Genomic DNA, 23082 nt, shown 5'->3' with positions numbered 1-23082 from the left:
GTTTAGCTCTATAAATAAACGTAAATGATCTGAACCTAGATTGCAAAGGGATCGTTTGGCAATATGCGTTTCCACAATGCGGCATGAAATATTTTTGTGTATGCCCTACACTTATGCTATGCTCCTAAGAAAGGCATATTTATGGTGTTGGCAAGCAATTGTCATGTTGTCCCTTCAGTTACAGATAATACGAGGCTATGCGTGCAACACGGGCGAACTTGACTTTGGGCATTTTTTTTACCATGTTCGTCCCTTCACATGACACATTGGACCATTCATTCATAAGGATAATTCAATTATTGAATGATCAAATCAAATTTGCCGAGGTTGCCCTCATTCATAAACTTTAAAATTACAATTTTCTCCAAACGGGTATTTTAGAGTTTGCCCTTGTTGCACGCATAGCCTCATATCTTCGATCCTTTTCTCTGAATTTTCCAGAATCTTCATGTTGCTTTGTCCACTTCGCTCATTTTAGAGAGATGATATCTTAGTGAGTAGTGTAGAGTAAGAACACCTATGATTATTCTAATTCCGTTTTCTAAAGCTCTAACAATATTTTTGCCTAGAAAGCAGGAGATTGTAATAACTTTCTTGCTTGTCTTTTACTTGGAATACACACACACACACACACACATGCTCGTACAACCCAAGCCCCGGGGGACATATGTGTTCCAATGGAACAGTGGCTATCTCAATTCTTCATTCTTAAGGGTTTTCTTTATATCCAGCTAACTGCTGTCTGGGCCGTCTATGTACCGTTCTTTGGTTTTCATCATAGTAAGTCAATTCTCTTAATAATCTGCTCGGATGGTTCCTGATATTGTTGAATATTTCGTGTGCTCTTTGGTTTATCATTCTCAGGACTCTCTTTTGTTGCATATGCCAAATACGTATCTTAATGGGACATATCCAGGTATATTCAGAGCTTCCCTGAGTATGTGGTTTTGGATGGTTTGTATTTTTTTCTTGTTGGTTTTACACGTGTGCCCCCATGCAGCTGAGGCGTATGTTAATGTTGGCAAAATTATACAATTTGCCATCCTAATGTTTGTCTCAAATCTCAGTTTACTCTTTCGGCCTATTAGCGATGAGAGTTGACTCCTAAGTGCTTTAGCTTTGTTGACCATTTTTTTCACGTGTTCTGTAAAGGTTAGCCTTTTGTCCAACATTAAGCCTAGTTATTTGGCTTGATTTGACCATTCAATTTGGGTAACAAATAAGGATAGTACCTCATTTGGTCTGCCTCTTTTTTTGGTACATGACGGCCTGTGTTTTGTCAGGCTTGACAGCGATTTTCCACTGCACACACCATTCTTGTAGTTCGTCAAGAGATCTTTATAGGTGTCTTGTCGCTAAATCTGGGAGGCTAATGCTAGAAGCTATCGATGTATCATCTGTATATATACTTAGCAACTATCTAGGTTCAGTTTGGTGTCTGCCGTACATATGGTATATAGATATGGCGATACTACCGCTCCCTGTGGCACACCAGCCTCCACGGTCGGTTCCAACTTCGGATAGGGTTGGCCCTATTCGAACTCTTGAACCTCCTGTCGGCTAGATATGATGAGAGAATACATGTCATCACCTCACTATAACCATATTGGTTCATTTTATACAGCAGGCCGTCGTGCCAGAGCCTGTCGAATGCTTTACTGGCGTCGAGAAAGGCGGCCGCTGTATATTTCTTTTCGTTGAACCCTTTCGTGATATATTCTGTTCGCCTCATCACTTGAAGTTCACACGAGTGCTCGGAATATTTTCCCAATAAGCTGAACTTCTGAATTTCTGCTATACTGGAGTTCGTTTTGATTACAATCAACTTTTAGTTAAAACGTGATGAGAAACGACATTAATAAACGGAGGAAATAAAACCTATTTCTATTCCATTATTTAGGCCAAAGAAAAAATAAAAGAACATATAGTCCGTCCGCTATAACTTTTCCCATGCGGTACGATTCATTTTCAATCAAATTAAGTCAAAACAGAAAGTGAAACGTACGCTGATGTGTGTACTATATAGTTTACAGTATACAAAATGTATATACACATCGACGTTCGTTTCAATTTATGTTTTGACTTAATTTGATTGAAAATGAATCGTACCGCATGGGAAAAGTTATAGCGGACGGACTATATATAACTATGTAGAAACTTACTCTGTATAGGATCTGCGTTGTCGTGGATGAAACCATACTCATGATCATAGAGATCCTCGTGAGACGCTGTAGAACTCTGGCTGTACTCGTCATAGCTTCGAAAATGTCTGTCGGCATACTCCAGCGTTTGATCGTAGTAGTCGGCGAATCTTCGAGACCGAGAACTGGTGCCCCTAGGAGTGACAGATCCGGGAGTCCCGGGAGACTGCAGAGATGATGTCACTTGACTCGCTGATGCGTTCGACCTGCTGCTATAAGATGACGTTCGAGGTCGTGTTGGAGTGTCATATCGACTGAAACGAATATTGTTTATTAGTTAGGAGTCGACAGCAAATAATAACATCAATATTTTTGTTACAATTTTTTTCAATTACATTATTTAAATGATAGATAAGGTTTCCTAGCTGTCACATATAGCGACATATTACTGTTGAGTTACCGTGTGTTACGAGAATATTAGCTCAATAAACGCTCTATCATTATTTCACTAATACTCTTATCAAAGAAGAGCGCAAGTGAAGATTAACTTTGATCCTAATTTGCTAGATCCCAAGCTCAAATTATTACGATGTCTACTTTTCGATAAGCTCTGATATATTTAGAACGTTAACCTCCGAAGTCTGTCTTCTTTGTCTTCCTATCTCATAAAAGATGCAAACTAACTACTTTCAAAAAAATTGTTAATGACTTCAGTTATTTTCTTTTTTTTTTCTTTCTAATACTGTGGACCCAAATGTGTAAAAATACCAAATAGAAATTGGGAGAAATAGAATTTGGTTCATGTTCAAATAAAGACATTACCTACTAATATGTCTGTCATAGTCTTGAAACGCGGCATTTGGGTTTATCAGGTAAAACGAGGCGAAAGCACTGGCAAAGCGCCCGCGTGTGTACAAAGCCTTAAGGAAGCTAGAGAAACAATTAAATTTATAGTGTTTACTGACGAGACTTTTTCTTAACGAGTCATATTTCAAAATTCGATTAGGGAACGCCGCATCACCGACCCTTTCTCTCGTTTTCTTGTTCACGGTTTCAGATAAATGTACTGTAAATACAGTTTTGTTAAACTGCCGTCAATATCCGTACTCACCTTGAAAACCTAGTGGTTGCTGGATCGAAAACCCTCGCTGATGTTTCTCGTCTCTCCTCGAAGATGCTTCTGTCAAGAATAGTTCCCTGTTTCTCCAGCCTTTCGAAAAACGATTCCTGACACTCTCTGCTGGCAAAGTCGACTTGAATCTTGGTGTTCTTGAGCGTGAAGCCGCGCATCTTAGTAACGGCAGTTTGGGCACTCATGACTTGATCGTAAAAGACGAGCGCTTGTCCTTTATCCCGGTCTATATGAATCTTACTTATGACCCCGAAGGGTTCGAATTGCATTTTCAGGTACTTTTCGTTAACGTTTTCGTTAACACCGTCGATCCAAACGCAATTGTAAGGCATCGACTTGCCGAATCCTAACTTTATTCGATTATTACCTAAGTGTTCACCGTCCATCTTCCGTATGGCCTTGACAACACTCACTATATCCGAGTACTGACAAAACGCATAAGAACTCACAGCCCCTTGTTTTTTAATGTCGATTTCTATAATCTCCCCGAACTGGTCGAAGTGTTTCCTGAGATCAGACGCGGTCACGTCTTTTTCCAAGTTACCGATAAATAGGGTCCGCGTGGCCTTCGGATGGTACTCGTCGATTTCCGCCTCGTACGGCCTCAGATCGTTATCCTCAACGTCGTAGCCTTGGTAAGGCGCAACCTCGATCTTGCACCCGAAAAACAGCTTATCGTAGCTCACTTCCAGCGCTTTTTCCACGTCTTCCGGCTTCTTGAAGCACACGATCGCGTGCCTTTCGGCATCTTTTCCTACCACTTTCACCCACGTCACTTTCCCGTGCTTTTTGTATTCGTGGAAAAGACCGTCCTTCAAGGAGGTGTCCGATGATCGCACCGGTAAGTTCTTCACGCATATTGCCAATGGTCTTCGGTCGTCACTATGCACCACTGGCTGATGGTTCGAATTAGACGCGTTACTCGATGCTATCCTCTTGGATTTCGGGGAACTGGTCGAGCTGGTGTCTCGCGATATTGAGGAACTTGAGGAACTACTGCTACTTCTTGATCTTGATCTGAAACAAAAACAGATCACGGTTATTCTAAGATGGTCACTGATGTGTTCTAGACAATCTTTCATCCTTTTTCAATAATAATAAGGGTCATGGCTCTAGGACAAGATCACATATCATATATAGATCCAAGACTGTAAAATTCCGAATAAAGTTGTATTTCATAATCTGAATAAATGATTGTTTATAATACTATATCTTGGTTAAGTACCCGACTTTACACTTCTTTGAAAAGTCGTTAGAAAAAAATGTGACAAGATCGTGCTGCACAATACAGAATCTCTTTAATCAGTATCTCTTTAATTGGGACCCTACTTTGTGGTATCAGTTTGCAATTTTTACGTTTATGTCCATTATATGTTTTTCCTATCCTTCTATTAACTACTTCTTCTTCTAAGGGTGTCTGTCCGTTATGATTTTGTTGGTTGTATACGGAATAGTTGTGTTGAGGTCTCTCAGGTTAGCATGCCAGGATATTCTTCTTCGTTCAGGGTCCCTTTTTCCTTGAATTTTACCTTGCAAAATACATTGGAGTACTTCCTTGTACTCAATATCCGTGTAATCCACTGGACACGATAATCCGTATAATTTTTTATGTATATTCTTCTTCTATTCTATTTTCTCGTCCAAGATTTTAATGATTGTTCCAGGGATATCCTTCATTGTTACTTAAAAATCATTTCTTGCTAATAAGTAATAAGGATACCTTCTGATTTATATCAATTAAGTATCTTTAACCATTGCAATAGAGCTCACTAATATAGCTCCTGGATACGAATGTGAAACACTAGCAAATGTATTTACGTGATGTCTAAAAGGAGATAATGTCCCAAATGAATGGAAACAAGCATTTATTTCATCGATATACAAAAAAGCCAGTAGATCGAAGTGTAGAAATTACCGAGGTATCAGTGTTTTGTGTTCCATTGAACGTCTATATGGAATAATTATTAAAACTCAAAAAAAAGATAATATGGCAGAAAGCGAAAAGCAAAGTGGTTTTAGAGATGGACATACATGCATTGTGATACATTTGTTTTAAAACAGATAATTGAAAAACAATCTGAAAGAACACACCCATCTACCAAACTTCAGTAAACCTCTAAATGACATAATATGATAGTGTACCACTCTCGCGACTGTGGACACCATTGCAAAAAGGGCTTTAAAAACACAATTATAAAAGCTGTGCAAAATCTACGCCTTGACGCGACGAGTAGTATAAAGATGAGTGCATAATTAACTCCCAACTTTTTCAGTCTTAAAAGGAAAGACAATGGTGTTGTATTGCTCTACCCTGTTGAAGGTATACAAACATGAATGAAGTTTTAACAGACTGGAAGAGAAAAAATGCGACGGAATGGGTATACCAATAGGAGACAAGATACTGTATACTCTTCTATTTGCTGACGATCAGTTTATCATACATAGCAGCTGATCTAGACAGTTGACGGAATACTGCCCGAAAGTTAACCTAAGGAAAACAGAGCATCGGTGATCATGAAGAAGACCTGAACTCCTGCAGAACGAGTTAAAACTATTTCCATATTTTTTTAAAATAGAAAATGTGCAAGGAGAACAGCGAAATTATTTAATCGACTTCATGAAGATAAGCACTTCAACAATCATTAAGTAAAAGTAGCTAAAAAATTGCATGAAACAAGTTCAGTAGCTGATAAAAACAAAGAGTGTGTAAAACGTTATAGAACTGAACAGCAGTTAGGTCATGTTAATTTGAAACCCATTTCAAGTACTAAAAAAATAGATCAAGAACCTTTGTTTTTCGCACTACTGTCCGTGGACTACTATTCTCATTACAATTTTAATTACACATTTAATCTATACAAAATACACTTTTTATAGGAAATAATGAAGATGATCCAACCAGGAGACTACAATTTTGTGAGATTATGACCGAGCAAAAAATAGTAATCCAAATTTTTTATTTAAATTTGTTTTTCATTTGAATGATTTTTTTTTGTAAATGGTTTTCCACGAAACACATACCCAACAGCCACTGAAATTAAACATATGGGGAGAAACAGCTTCATTGGAAGAACTAAGACAACGAATATTGCATGATGACATGTCTTTGATTTTTGTTCTTTGTCCGTTAGTATTATTTGGTATCCTGTGATTCCTAGCATGGCTCTCTCCATGGCCCTCTGGGTTACTCTTAGATTTTCTGCTGACCTATTCGTTAATATTAGAGTCTTTGATTCGTATGTTATTGGTACATTGCCACCCTAATAATTGTTTAGGGAATTTCTCTGATAAGGTTTTACTTCAAACTGATACAGTTGTTTTTATAGATTTATGTTACTATTTTGTATTGATTTCTTTTATCAAGCCCAATTTTATCATTAGGCAATATTTGTTTAGTTAATAAAACAAAGCTAAGGCTGGGCGTCTCTGTATCTCGAATCTTTATTATTTTGTGTATTTTTGATTATCTCGCACAAATATTACACAATTGTACTACTATTATTGAATTTTATGTTTTAAATAACTTATTTCTTTCTAAAATATAAAAGCGATTGATGTCTTATATACAAAATATATGGACTGTTTGTATAGAGTGTTTCATTAGATATACCCCACTGAAGGAAGCCCTAAAATCGGCAACGTTGCTTATGAGAATGAGTTGCGTTGTCACTGTAGGATTTGTAGGATGACGAATGATTGAATATTTCGGCGCGAATCAGGCACATTAGGGGAGTAGCGGTGAAGCAGTGTTGCTATTTATATGCCGTATATCTGATTGATAACTAAACAGTCTGTATAAGGCCCGCCGATATTCAGGATTTGTACAGAAAATTTTACGGCTTTCTTCATTTAGATCTGAACATCGCTGGTCTTCTTTATGAAGGAATATGGACTCCTATAATTCACATAACAAATTTACCTACAATAAATCCGGTTTTTTAATGTTTTTGGGTAAAAGGTTTTCTAATGTTTCGGTAGTTAAATTAAAACTGAAGTTAGATCCGAAGTCACAATATTTCAAAATCAGTCAATTGAAGGACTAAATATTACATAAGTACTAATTAAATGTAAATAAATGTCAAATTGAAAAATCTACACGTGCTGGAAGAAGAACAACTACTTCCTCGGCACTACCGCGACTTTTATAAATGCACTAGTAACCTCAGTTTATTTTCTTTTTTTGTTTTTTTATCGATCAGTTTTTGAATCAAAACTTCTGTCATGGAGGTTCATTCTTGACTACATAATATAGTTATTTGTTTGTGGCCTTAATGTAAAGATAAAACTTCAAAATAGATGAACATACGAAATCCAGGTTCGTCTTTTCCTACTCTATTCTTAATAAATGTGTACAAACCGACACAAAGGGTTGGTATTATTTTACATCTTTTATTTTGACGTTCTAATTTCAACTTCGGAAATCGTTCTCAAAATACATTTTCCGAAATGAAAATCGAAACTTCAAAATAAGCGAATTTCATCTGAAAATGTGGTTATTCCCATTAAAGATAGTAATTGATATTAAAATGCTACGAGAAAATAGCTTCAGAATAATATAAAGGATTGGTAACTGGGGAAACGTACGCAAAAATTGAAATAAAGAAGCTTAAACTAAGTACTGTAATGATAAAAAATATAAACTTACCTTGAAGGTGACCTACTACTCGCACTGCCCGAAGGAGATGGTGATCTGGATCCGGACCTGGATTTCGTTTTCTTTTTTGAACTTTGCTCTAAAGTCCGCCTCTCGTTATTCTCGGATGGTGTATTACTGTACCCTGTATCTGTCTCTTTATTACCCGTGCTATTATACCTGTAAAACAAATTAAAAAGCTTTATTTTCAACACATACGATGAACATCCAATAAGTGTGGTGAAGGTGTGGTATGTATGTCCATGTATGTAACAATTATTTTTGTAGTACATATTATTAGTTTTATGAGTATTCATAACACAACAAAAAATTGTGGTCCCTTTCATATTAGGTCTAAACTCTGATCACTGGTTAGGTAGGCACAGAGATAGAGGATATTAAATTTCATGAACCAAGCGAAGAATACGCTTTGAAGCAATCTAAAAGTACCTACACACGTCGCGACTTGACAACCCGACATGACAGAACTCCCCCAACCATCCTTGCCTAGGCCAGTTCTACACACGTCCCGACCAAACTACCCGACAAGACGTTAGTAGCCAACTACCAACTGAGTTGTCGTTACCCTCTCACTTGAACACAAGTACCTTGTGCAATTCTCGAGCAAAGATGAAGTATGTACATCCAAATGTGAACTTTACAATCTTAACACATCGACTTAATGTCGATTACTTTTTAATATATAATGTAACAATAATGTAATTTAGAGGTTTTTACACCTATTGAAGTGGAAAGTTACAACTACTTGTACACTGGACGTTTACACTGATGATGGTCAGTTTGACCGAAAACGTTTTGTACTTCCACTCCCTCGTGGATAAATTTTAAGAATTTTAATAAATTCATATACCTATATACAACAGAAGTGTTTACTTCATTCCATGTCGTTTTATCAAAGGTATATCAAAACCAACTACAGGGTTTACCCTTTTTAAGGTTTTAAAGAAAAATATCTTTGACAAGTAATGACATACAGTTGAGTCCACGAGTCTTTACCCGTGCGTCATCATTTAAAGCGTACGAAAAAAGTCGATGATAAGTCGGAAATTGAAATTTACTAAACGCAACAGCAAGTGACAGTAAATAGCTACTGCTCCTATTATGGGTTAAAATTTTAGTTATCAAATATGTGTTTTATCTCGCCAGGTAATAATGACACACGGGTAAAGACTCGTGGACTCAACTGTAAACATGGCCATGATACAAAGTCACATTCTAATGTTTTGGCAGTGCTCTGACGTCAGAAATTTTGACTGACGTAAGCGTGCTTTTGTAGTAAAAAGACTATACATCATTTATATTACCTGGTGCTGTATATTTTAGTTTAAAGATACGGCTTATACACACTATGTTTAGAGTGTATGTTTTAAACTTATACAAGTTTAAAAATACGGCTTACACATTATGTTTAGAAAAAATGTAAGCAAAATGATAATTTTACGCATGCCATTTACCATATTGGTATACCGGGTGGTGAATTGGAAAACGGGCCATAGGAAACTCAATGTAAAATTCTAAATTGTTGAATTCCTGCTTCCCTATTTATTTTACATCAAAAGTCATGAGAAACTATTTGTAGAGGATTAAAATCTGTATTAAAAACAAAAGTTAAAATTGTTCTACGATTTAGAGTCCAAAATTAAAAAAAAAAATAGAATACATTTGCCATACCTAAGTAAGTGCGTAAAAGTAACGCCACACGTTACTATTTCTGACAGTACGCAAACTATTGACTGAATAAAACATCTTTATTATTACTACTTTCTCCTCAACTGAGGACATCTTTTCGACTTTATTGTTTTTTAAACAATAAAAACGATGAAATAAAAATACTGACAGTTCAAAATATTGTTAATATAATAATTGCATTGTGACCGAAGACAACCTTATACACATTATTGCACTGTGTGTGGCCTAAATTTGGCAAATACTTTGGTAAAATTTATTATATTTTACAAAATTTTGGAATGTGTTTAATTCGTAGAACAATTTTAACAATTGTTTTCAATAAAGATTTCAATCTTCTACATATAGTTTCTCATGTCTTTTGATGTAGAATAATTAGGGAAGCAGGAATTCAACAGTTTAGAATTTTACATTGAGTTTCCTATGGCCCGTTTTCCAATTCACCACACTGTATAGTCCAGGGCGCATCTGTTTTGAGATGGTGAGAGGTGACTCATATTTTTTTACAGAAATTGCTTGAAAATAACTCATATAAGGTCTGTTCCAACCAACAGTCAAACTAATCAGAAACCGTCAGCAAATAGTTGGCCAGTGCGAGAACATGGTACAGTCATCGGTGCTATCTCCTCCACTCGAGCTGGTTGACTATTCGCTGATAGTTTCTGACTGGTTTGACCGCTAGTTGGAACAAACCTATAATAATAGTTGAATTATCCTCCCACTCAAAAAGGTCCGGAACATTGTTTAAATAATCAAAATGTCAAAAAATGAAGGAAAAATTCGATTATCTTCGTTTTTTGATTATAACTTTAAAAGTGTTCACTTCCGAGAAAGTCGTACTGACATAAAAGTTGCGTAATTTAATTTCCTACAATATAGGATTGGTTAAAAATTTTAAAAATTGTCACCCTTGTTGCAAAATAGCAATGATTGCGAAAAAAAAACCATAAAAAACAGGTACTCGCATTTTACGTTTTTCAACAATTTAGGCATTCTGCACACGGAGCGTATCGTCATAGACGCGTATTAGATGCGACGTACGAAAGGCATACGCTTTCGTGCTGCTCACTTGTGTCTTTATGGAATACTGTACACGAAGCGTAAGCGGCGCGGAATCGTCAACGCAGACAAGCTTCAATCCGCCAGGCGTACAACGATGTCAGTAGCTTGCAGTACGCTTGAGTGTTAGAACACCTTTTTTGGCGGAACTTTATGAGAATGGCGGATTAAATATTAAAATTTGTCCAACTGATTGAAAATTATGAGTGTTCATATAATAATACCCAAACAAGAGTACCGAGAAAAATGTGTGGAATTTAGAATCATCTTCCGACAACTCTTTGGCGGCAATAAATAACTTTCTGTTGTAGTTTTTGTAGATATAAGGATGCACCCAAAATTTCCTCTTTCTTTTTTTTGCGGTGGCGAAGATAATTTAACAAATGTAAGTCCTCTTCATCACTTAACATATTTGCAACTACTGTAAGAGCATGGAAAACCTTAAAACAAGACGATCACCGATCACATGCCGCTTGCAAATCGAATCGTTTGCGGATTTTAAGGCGCAAGGGAATCGTCGCTGCATGACGAAACTTATACGCGTCTATGACGATACGCTTCGTGTGCAGAATGCCTTATTCTACACTTAGGTAGGAGCTTTATATTTTACCCAGAAAAACTTTATGATATAGTAAAATACTACTGTAAATTTCGTTTAGATCGGTTCAATAGATTTTGCAATCCAGCTTTGGCAAAAAAAATCACTTTTTCAAAATGTTGCAGGACTGAAAATAAAGCAGATAGCAAGTTGAAATTTTTGGAAGAATACCGTACCTTTCATTTGCAATGTGTTAACTACCACGCGGCGTCAGAAATTTTTTTAAATAAACATTAGTTTTTGGTGCTACCCACAGGACAGCGGTATTTGATTCACACAAATTGATTTCCACCAAAATTTCTTCCAATCTTTATTTAATATATTATTTTCTTACTCTATTATTTTGTTGTATTTTAATATTTTAATTCCACAAATATCAAACTAATTTGATTATTAGGAAAACAACGAAAAGCCCCAGATACAAAGTTTACTACTTTTTAAACAATTAGAATAATTGAAATAAAAATATAATAAACAATATTTTAAATCTATGACTTTTCGCTAATAAACTGCTTTCTGGCTGCATCCCATATCTCCGGATTTTACAATATATAATCACGTAGAGACGACGAAAATAGGAGAAAGCAAATAGAGGACACTTAGGCCACGCATTTACCTTCTCTTCGTCGAGGAAAAGGACCGAAAGACAGTTTCTAAATACTCAAAAACTGAGTAAAATGAAAAAGATTAAAAAGGGTTCAAGGCAGGTTTTGTTTATATTCGATTCAGAATTGGACTACCATCTCCATATAGCAACTATTTCAGCATCCTTATGCATCATCAGTGAAGTTTATGCAGTCACAACTCTGAAGGGAATACAAACATTCTGCCTCTTTTAAGGCAAACCATCGCGATGCAATGAACCCACCTTTTGAGACGCAATCCAGCGACATCTCTCGTATTACGAGGAAAACAACGAAAAGCCCCAGATACAAAGTTTACTAACTTTGCGTCTCTAACTACAGATTGCGTCTCAAAAGGTGGGTTCATTGCATCGCGATGGTTTGCCTTAAAAGAGACAGAATGTTTATGTTCCCTTCAGAGTTGTGACTGCATAAACTTCACTGATGATGCATAAGGATGCTGAATTAGTTGCTATTGGGACCGTGCAAGTTCGGCAAAGCGACCTCTATTTCTACGCTCTGTACATTTATTCGCACTTTTAATTATATTGGCCAATTATATTAGTCCTGGTTGCTGGATAATTGTCAAGACCATAGTCCAAAAAAATAATAAGAAGAAAAAATAAGATGCAGGTTATGTTTAGCAAACGTAAACAATTGTATGTAGTAAATAAAATCAGTTATTAAAATGCAGTACTGCAAGCAAAATACAATTAATTAAATTTACCTTTATATAATAATTGCATATCATATCAATATTGTGGAGCAATATATAATTTTTCTGCGTCAATGACAGAAGGTATGAAATATACGTCAATTTGACAATTTCAATTGACAATATGAATTATTTAAGATAGTTGCAATATTTCTCCGCGACTCGCGCACGGTCGTTTCTCGTTTCCCTTTCCAAGTACTTGCACACCGCATGGAGATGGTAGTCCAACTCTGAATCGAATATAAACAAAACCTGCCTTGAACCCTTTTTAATCTTTTTCATTTTACTCAGTTTTTGAGTATTTAGAAACTGTCTTTCGGTCCTTTTCCTAGACGAAGAGAAGGTAAATGCGTGGCCTAAGTGTCCTCTATTTGCTTTCTCCTATTTTCGTCGTCTCTACGTGATTATATATTGTAAAATCCGGAGATATGGGATGCAGCCAGAAAGCAGTTTATTAGCGAAAAGTCATAGATTTAAAATATTGTTTATTATATTTTTATTTCAATTATTCTAATTGTTTAAAAAGTAGTAAACTTTGTATCTGGGGCTTTTCGTTGTTTTCCTCGTAATACGAGAGATGTCGCTGGATTGCGTCTCAAAAGGTGGGTTCATTGCATCGCGATGGTTTGCCTTAAAAGAGGCAGAATGTTTATGTTCCCTTCAGAGTTGTGACTGCATAAACTTCAGTGATGATGCATAAGGATGCTGAAATAGTTGCTATATGGAGATGGTAGTCCAACTCTGAATCGAATATAAACAAAACCTGCCTTGAACCCTTTTTAATCTAATTTGATTATTGTTTGTGAAATATTGTTTAAACAATTGCATATGTTTAAAAATAATAAACTTTTATTCTCTAAGTTAAAATATATGAACAAAGAAAGTTTTTGCTAAAAAATGTTTTTTCAAAGGATAGAAGTATGTGTTTTTATTTTGCAATAAACAAATTTATTTATTTATATCGAAATGTAATAAAAATTAAAATGTATCAATCATTATCAAAGGTCATTGAAATGCTCAATCAGAGCAAACGTATCCTCTGTCCTGCGCTTAGCACCAAAAATTAATGTTTATTTAAAGAAATTCCTGGCGTCGTGGTAGTTAACCGATTTTAATTTTGCAAATTGCAAATGAAAGGTACAGTATTTTTATATACGTAAAAGAAAATTCAACTTGTTGTCTGCTTTATTTTCAGTCCTGCAACATTTTGGAAAAATGAATTTTTTTTGCGAAAGCTGGATTGCAAAATTTATTTTGCAAAATATACTAAACCGATCTTAATGAAATGTACAGTATTGTTTTATTGTTTCATAAAGTTTTTCTGGGTGAAATATTAAGGTCCTAAGTGTAGCATAAATGTTTGAAAAACCTAAAATGCGAATATTTGTTTTTCTATGGTTTTTTCGCAATTATTGCTATTTTGCAACAAGGGTCACAATTTTTAAAATTCTTAACTAATCCTATATTGTAGGAAATTTAATTACGCAACTTTTAGGTCAGTCCAACTTTTCTGGGAAATGAATACTTTTACAGTTATAATCAAAAAACGAAGAAAAAAATCGAAATTTTCCTTAATTTTTTGACATTTTGATTATTTAAACAATGTTCCGGACCTTTTGGAGAGGGAAGATAACTCAAATATTATTATTTGAGATATTTTCAAGCAATTTCTGCAAAAAAATTTGAGTCACCTCTCAACGTCCAAATGTGCTAATATTTTTACAGATGCACCCTGGTCTAATAATATGTTGTTTATTTCGTTCTTCTCGTGTTCTGTAACATACAAATGCACAAGTTTAAAATTATAGATAAAAAACAATTTACTTGCACGAAAACATACTTATATTGGTATGCGGAATAAAAAATTGCATCTAATAGAATGAAATTAAAAAAATACAAAAAAAATCGCTAGGTAGTCTGCTACTAACGTCTTGTTGGGTAGTTTGGTCGGGACGTGTGTAGAGCTGACCCCGACATAAGGATGGTCGGGGTGTTCTGTCGTGTCGGGTCGTGTGAAGTCCCTTTAAACTTATCCAATGGAAATGGTGAATTGATTGCGTCAAGGCTATTGAAGGCAAATAATGTTAATATGAATTTCAAAATTCTGAGAAAGAAGAAAGTAGAGAGAAAGATTCCGAGGAAGATTAGAATAAGTTAATTGCAATCGAAATTAGAAATATTAAGAATAAGTCAGGCGGGCACGTAATGGAGAATAATCGTGACACCAAAAGAAGTTTCAAGGCAGAAATACTTCGTAAAAAAATCAAAGAAAAAAATTGAAAGACATGACTGAACAATATGTATAAAATACAAAACAATGGAAGAGGATTATATGGAGACCAAGAAAAAACTATCTAGTTGTACTCGAACTGTTGTTGCTCTCTAGAACAAGAGGTAGGTTGCAAAAATGAGGAAAGCAACGCATTTTGCTAACCCGAAGTCTGGTAATCCAGATGAAGACAGAAGACAGAGGTTTTTAAAGTGTTGTTAAGCCAAGGAGTTAAAGTAAATATGGATTTTACGTACCTTGACGAATCGTACCCCCAGGAATTGTTAACGGTAGGTCTCGAAGAATGTCTGCTACTCTCCAAAGAGGCGGCTGCAGCAGACGCCGAGGCGGATCCGTAGGGTCCGTTTCTATAGCTGCTTCCGGTTCGTTCTCTGCTCCTTCCCGTGCCGGTGACGGTGACACCACCAGCTCCCGACGCCGCCGCCGTCGGTGTCGAAGACGAAGAGGTTCTGCCGCCGGTGGTAGTGACGACATCACCGTGGTACGAACCAGAGGCGGGAGTAGCGGCCGATGGTACGGCATTAGCGCTGGCCCGATTGCCGCCGTTTCGACCGGCACCCCCGAACTCCGAGGCGGCATCGCCGCTGCCGCTCCCTCCGCCGCTGGATACGCTGCCGCTGCCGCCAGTCAGCCGCGATGAAGATGATCTGTCGTAGAAGCAACGGTCCGAAAACGCGGATGTACCGTGATCGTCGGTGGACCTGAAACAACAAAAAGGAAAATATAATTTCCAGCATTTGAATTTTAAAGTAGATGGCATCTTGTAGTGATGTTGAAAAAGTAACTAGTCGTTACAAAATACTCGTTACTTACGAATACCGAAAGTAACGATTACTACAGAGAGGCAAATCGTTACTTTGATTACTCTGATTACTTCGTATCAATCGTATCAGAGCGAGTAATGACTATTGTATCTACTTTGATTAGGGTAAGGAGAGGTATATTGGTGATACAAGTAATTTGGTGATAATTTTTAATCAGATTACCATACAGTTCCCTATGCAAGCACATTAATGACACAGCACTAGTAAGTTGTTACGAGTGTAAGCAAGACAAACATATATTACGATTTCGCTACGCGCGCACTCGCTTTTAGTAAACAACTAATTGCTGTTTTATATATAAAACTTTATAAAACCATTCAATAAACTAATTATCAATAAAAAAAAGCTTAATTGAATTCGTGATTTAGCCAAGTTAAATTCCTTAAATTGCGGTTGTTTCACCAAATTTTCTAACCACTATCACCAATATACCTTACCGTGTCACCAACTTACCTAACATAAGTTTGAATGTCAATTTGACATTTACTATTATTATTATTATTCATTTTTTGTTAAATTAACTCTTCTAAACATTTACTTCAAATAATAAGTAACATAATAAAGCAAAACTTATTTCTTGCTTAGTTTTCAAATACCTATATTATTAGTGTTTTTCATTTTTATCACCAACATTCCTTTCCTTACCCTACTTTAATTAGCTACTCTGATTACTTCGTACCAATCGTATCAGAGCGATCAGACCTATACAAAATACCTACCCACTGAGAAATACGATTCTGGATGTGATTACCGGTATTCAAATACAAAAGTAACAAAAGTAATCATAGTAATCAAAGTAACGAATACTGTAAAAAATGATTACTTTATACAAAATACCTACCTACTGAGAAATAAGATTCTCGATATGATTACCGGCACGGAAAAGCATGGAAAATATAACGACAAAATATCGTCTTAAGAAAAAATTATATAAAAGGCAACACATTAGAAACGTAAAATCTAGAATAACTAATAAATCTCATAAATTATTTATACAATATTTGTGTAAAAAAGCAATACCTTCGTGTTAATGTTGCACTAACTTCTATAATTGAAGACCTAAGTGGAAAAAGGAGATATGTCACATTTTCTAAAAGTTTGAGTTTTCTAGTGAATGAAGGTGGTATGTAACTTCGCTATCATGTGACACTTATACTGTATCTCTAAAAAGATTAATAAGAGATATTCGAGTGGATGAAGGTGGTATGTAACATGTAAAATATGATTTTTGAATGGAACAAAGAGGTACGAAACATTTTTCGTTTTTTTCAGGTTTAAATTGTTTATAACTCGAAAACGATTAACTTTACAGAAAAATTACAAAAGTCCTTTTTTGTTTCCAATGATCAAAAGAACCTAAAATAGTGTCTACCCGGGCCGAAAAAATTGATTTTTATAATTTGTTAAATTTTTTTTTTTTTTAATAAATGTAGCAATAACTTAGAAATTATGGCACATAAGTATGGTATAGGGAATATAACACGAAAAATAATCGGCATTTCTCAAGGACTAATATAATAAGTTGTCCGACTCAACATGAGTAACCGAATTAAGAAAGTCTCATAAGGGAGGTATACATTTTTTTAAGTGTGGGCCCAAGGTCTCATAGTATCAAGCAGTATTTTTTTAAAAATTGCACAATGTATACATGAATTTAGTTTTTATTAAAAAGAATAAAAATTTTCAAAAGCAAATAATTCTTATGTGTTTTAAAAAGCCTTACTTACGGATGAATTTTATTTTACTAAAATGGTATTAGTGCAGCCGATATGTGAAACAATTGTGCATTTAATGATAGAAGTATATAATTTGGACCACATATACTACACATACAAAGGTTCAAAATTAGATACGAGGCCATCTCAGTTTTTGTTCCTTTTACAAAATTGGCGGGCATTCAAAATGGCGACCATACATATGTGACTAATAGCACGATAACTTTTGAACGAAACGTCAGATTTCAACCAAATTTGGTATATAGGTTCTTTTTTTGATGAATAATATTGAGGTCTTGAACCGGAAGAATCGGTTTACCAGAATTTGTGTTTTTACTGTTTTTTATGTAATAATATGTTGTTCTTTTTTCAATTCTTTCACCCTGTATATATAAATTTTTCAAAAAGGTAATACGCTATTAAAAAGAGTGTAAATATATTTTTTAGGAAATATTTTGAACTTTTCAGTTGTGTTAATTACCATTTAACAAATGCATAACGTATGTTCACATGTACCTATGGGCGGCAGATTCATTTTGAATGCGCGCCATTTTTGTAAAAGACTAAATCTGAGATGGCCTCATATCTAAATTTGAATCTTTGTATGTGTAGTATGTGTGGTCCAAATTATATGCTTCTACCATTAAATGCACAATAATTCTTATATTATTATTTGCACGAATCTGCCGCACATAGGTACCTACATGTGAAGATAAGTTATGCATGTATTAAATGGTAATTAATATAACTAAAGAGTTGAAAATATTTCCTAAAAAATATTTTTACGCTCCTTTCAACGCCGGTATCACCTTTTTGAAAAATTAATATATACAGGGTGAAAGAATTGAAAAAGAAACAACATATTTTTACATAAAAAAAAAACAGTAAAAACACAAATTCTGGTAAACCGATTCTTCCGGTTCAAGACCTCGATATTATTCATCAAAAAAAAACCTATATACCAAATTTGGTTGAAATCTGACATCTCGTTCAAAAGTTATAATGCTATTAGTCACATATGTATATAGTCGCCATTTTGAATGCCCGCTATTTTTGTTAAAGGAACAAAAACTGAGATGGCCTCGTATCTAAATTTGAACCTCTATGTGTGTAGTATATGTGGTCCAAATTATATGCTTCTACCATTAAATGCACAATAATTCTTATAATATTTGCACGAATCTGCCGCATATAGGTACATGTGAAGATAGGTTTTGCACTTAATAAATGGTAATTAACATAACTAAAAAGTTAAAAATATTTGCTAAAAAATATTTTTGCGCTCCTATTAATGGCCGTATTAACTATTTGAAAAATTAATACATACAGGGTAAAATAATTGAAAAAAAAACAACATATTTTTACATAAAAACCAGAAAAAACACAACTTCTGGTAAACCGATTCTTCCAGTTCAAGATCTAGATCTTACACATCAAAAAAAGAACCTATATACCAAATTTGGTTGAAATCTGAAGTCTCGTTCAAAAGTTATCGTGCTATTAGTCACATATGTATTGTCGCCATTTTGAATCCTCGCTCTTATTAATGGCCGTATTAACTATTTGAAAAATTAATACATACAGGGTGAAATCATTAAAAAAAAACATATTTTTACATAAAAACCAGAAAAAACACAACTTCTGGTAAACCGATTCTTCCGGTTCAAGATCTCGATCTTACACATAAAAAAAAAGAACCTATATACCAAATTTGGTTGAAATCTGAAGTCTCGTTCAAAAGTTATCGTGCTATTAGTCACATATGTATTGTCGCCATTTTGAATCCCCGCCATTTTTGTAAAAGGCAAAATCTGAGATGGCCTCCTATCTAATTTTGAATCTTTATATGTGTAGTATATGTGGTCCAAAGTATATGCTTCTATCATTAAACGCACAATTCTTATAATATTTGCACGAATCTGCCGCACTATATGTGGAATAGAGATTTCTATCCCTAATTTCTTTTTTGCTTTTTTAGAAATTTCAGTTTCATCCTCGTACATTCTACTCATGACGGCAACCATGAGGATTGAGTTGCATCTAATTTAATAAAAATGAGAGAAAGTGTGTATTGTGTTTCGAGAACCCACTGTATGATGAATGCTTTTTTGTAATTCAGTTGAAATAATCACCACGATTTAGTAGGGAAATGAAAGGTTTCTTTTATATCGAGTCGTTCTTACGAAACAACCTTAATCAACTCGACAATGCAGCGTTACCAATACGCCCATTAATGAACAAAAAACAAGTCACAGTTTATTACGATATCGTCCGCAGACTTCGAAGGACATGGTTTTTTGAAAGGCAATACCGAGACGAAGATGAGAGCCTTTTTACGTTTTATGATAAAAAGAAGGTAAAATGACAACGTAAAGCATTTTCGATTGAAGGCTTACATTAAATATCTTGCTCTGAATAATTCGAATATAATATAATTTTGAATTGATTCGAATGCCCTGTGTCCGTTTGGGAATAATTATTATTAAGTCCTAGAGTAAAAATGATTTTATTGACGACATACTGATAATTATTACACTCGACGTAATAACTTACGCGCTACAGTTGTTGGTTAGGTAAACTTTCAAAATATACTGCCCTCAAAAGAGTCGGAACCCCCTAATTTATAATGCTCACAATTAATATACACCTCATCAAAAATGTTATTGTCTTTTGCATAGTAACAAAACCTTAGTGCTTTGAATGTTTACAAATATTTGAACGATGACGTTATTGCAACAGAATTTGGCAATTTGTTTAATTCTTCTGGAAGTTGAATAAACCCCTAATTAAACTATTAATCGATATCATTCACAATTATACACAGTAAAACTATAAAAAAATTGGGAAGTTAAGATTAATGTGAGATTACAAATTAAGGGACTAATTTGTGATTGAGCATGCTCCACATTTTTCCTAATAAAATTTACTGAAATTAGATACATCTAAGTTTCAGCAACATTGTGGATTCAAAACTCGGACCATAAGAAAAGACCGTAACAGAATAACATTTAAAAAATTGTAAATTATAAAAGATGTGTAAGATGGAATAGCACTTAGTGTAAGAAAAGTGGTGGCGGATATTGATAAATTTCATCTAAGAGAATCTCATCAGGGCTCGGTGCAAGTCTTATATAGGTAGGTATTCATATTAGTGCTTATAGTGCTATAGTGGTTAGATAACAGGGAAATTCCAATGTTATATTCCATTGTATAATCCACTCATTGTACGCTTATCCAGGGCCGCATTTACCACTAGGCCGACTAGGCACTGGCCTAGAGCGCCAAATTTGTTAGGGCGCGGAACGGGCGGATTTTGTTCGGATTGCCTAGCTCTGAGTATAGGATGGCAAAGTTTACCACACATTAAAAGTTTAAAAACATATTATTTACTAATTCTGTTATTTTCTTAACGTTGTACCTGTAGACCGTGTCACAGCGCAGGTAAGATGAATCCCGCTCACTTTGCTATTTTTCGCCTATTATCTGTCTCATTAATCATCGCCCCCCACCAACCGCCCCTCCAACCCTCATTCCCATCCCCGTTCATCGACATGTCACTGCGTGCAACTCAGGCTCAAAAAATCTGTTTGTTTAAAACTGATCGAGCAGTCTTGGTATTTGTCTGTATCGTGTGTGTCGGTCGTGCTATAGCATCAGAGGTCGAGTTGTGTTTATTTTTCGAGTTTCTCTTGTTGCATTCTGAGAATGAGGGCGCTGTTATTTGTTTGATTTTGTTGTACATTTGATTTTGTTACAATTGATTTTAATTTAGTTAATATTTATTTATTATTATTTTTTGTAGTATTATTTGTTACATATATACAAAATGAGTTTAAAAAAATTCAGTACTGTTAAAAAACCAAGTGATGCGCAGTACAAAAAACTCAGGGTAAAACGGGAATTGAATAAAGAAAAACTTCCTAAACTAACAAAATTTTTTCTAAAGAAAAAGAGAGAGCAATTGAGATGGCCCGAGTGTTTTATCAGCTAAACTAGTGGTTGAAAAGGAAGATGGAGCAGTAGTAAGTGAAGAGGACAAAAACGAGCAAGCTACGAAAACACTGTATTTAGATGATGATAATATGAAGTGTAGCGTAGTTGATGATTATGATGTTAGTAATAATGTCGGTTCTGATAACCGACGATAACATTATTAATGAGTTTGCTGCTGCAAAAAGTAGAAGAAAGCCAATAGTCTGATCTGTGACTTGAATTATAGCTACTGTAGGTTTAAGTAACAAATATTTTAAGGTAGTTATATTATTTACGTATTTTTTAAGAAAACTATAAGCACTCTCTGAGTATTATTTTAAGTTATGATCACTATTAACTATTATCATTAAAACCTTAGAAAACATTAATTACGGTAATTTTGTATTTATTATTTTCAATACTTAGCACACTTCTCTTTTATAACCATATAATATTGATAATACCTAGTGCAAAAGAACACTAGGGTATAAGATTTTATTAAAATAATCAGCAGCGAAAGCCAAAAGTTCGTTGGTTATAAGGGGGTTGGGGGTAGATCAAAGCGTGGAGCGCCAGAAATATTAATGCCTAGTCGGGTTCAACGTGTAAATCCGGCTCTGCGCTTATTATTTGGTGATGGTAGGAAATACTGAAAGAGAACTAAAGCAGACTGGAACCTTAGACAAAAGTTGTGTAAATAAACATCAAATAAGACGGTAACTTTGGGTGGTGAAATGATTTTGAATAGAAAAGAAGCAATTAATTTTATTCAAAAAAAACTTATACAGAAGTAAAAACTTTTGTATACTGGTATAAAATCGTTTATTAAAAAACTTCATAAAATGTCGTGCAAAACGTTTTCGTTCTAATTCAGAACATCTTCAGTGCATTCTGCTAAGTAGTTGAAACTAGCACACTAATTAAAGTGGTGACATCATAATATATGGTTTACATGTTAGATTTAATAAAAATATGGTGAATACCAGTCGATGTTAAAAGATTAAAATCAGTACATGCTCAAAGGGCAACAGAGCAACAAATCAGTACCTGCTCGAAAAACTAGGTACTTGCCAGTTCAATGGGCACAGACCAACTGATAATTTTATTCAGTTAAAACGAAAAAAAAAACGAATGAATTTTGCAGAAATGAGAGTTGTTACATTGACGAGTTAAGTGACAAAGAAGGAAAAAATTGAGAAGGGATGTATCAGATTTAGATATGACATCGATTGATACCAAAATGAAAAAGAATAGGATAAGATCGTCATACGACATTCACCTTCGAAGTGATAACAATAATCTCTGAGTACCTGGTTTCTGGAAAGGAATAGGACAAATAAAGAAGACCTGGTGAGAGACGGTTATACCAGACATGTATATGAATGGGATTAATATTGGTAATGCCCAAGATAGAATAAAAGTGGAAAGGGGATGATAATTATACAATATTTGTACGATTTGTACTACAGCTTCTTCTCATGAACTCAATTTCAGTGGCTGTAATTTTAGACCTGTTTCGTTTGTTTATTACCCAATTTTCTCCTTTATAAGTCATTACACTACGTACCAGGATTCCTCGTATTTCTAGTATTTTCTCTTCCTTGTATTTCTAGTAATCTGTCTATGCCTTAGTATCCCGTTCATTTGGCTGATACATGTTTTTGTGGCACCCT

General features: G+C 34.9%; 1 protein-coding gene across 3 annotated transcripts in view; it reads right to left on the bottom strand.

The window, feature by feature from the left end:
• Positions 1–23082, bottom strand: part of LOC114326422 (protein split ends) — a 507603-nt gene that overhangs the window by 59604 nt on the left and 424917 nt on the right. For all 3 annotated transcript variants that reach the window (XM_050647093.1, XM_050647097.1, XM_050647099.1), the window contains exons 3-6: positions 15135–15599; positions 7919–8086; positions 3253–4290; positions 2163–2455 (exon numbers count right to left, since the gene is read on the bottom strand). In XM_050647093.1, the coding sequence (XP_050503050.1) occupies positions 2163–2455; positions 3253–4290; positions 7919–8086; positions 15135–15599 (1964 nt within the window). The remainder of the gene's footprint in view (positions 1–2162; positions 2456–3252; positions 4291–7918; positions 8087–15134; positions 15600–23082) is intronic.

Source organism: Diabrotica virgifera, chromosome 1 (genome assembly GCF_917563875.1).
Source record: "Diabrotica virgifera virgifera chromosome 1, PGI_DIABVI_V3a".
In the NCBI taxonomy this organism is placed as follows: Eukaryota; Metazoa; Arthropoda; class Insecta; order Coleoptera; family Chrysomelidae; genus Diabrotica; species Diabrotica virgifera.
The sequence above is the reverse complement of the archived record's forward strand: the minus strand, read 5'-3'. Positions and strand labels throughout refer to the sequence as shown.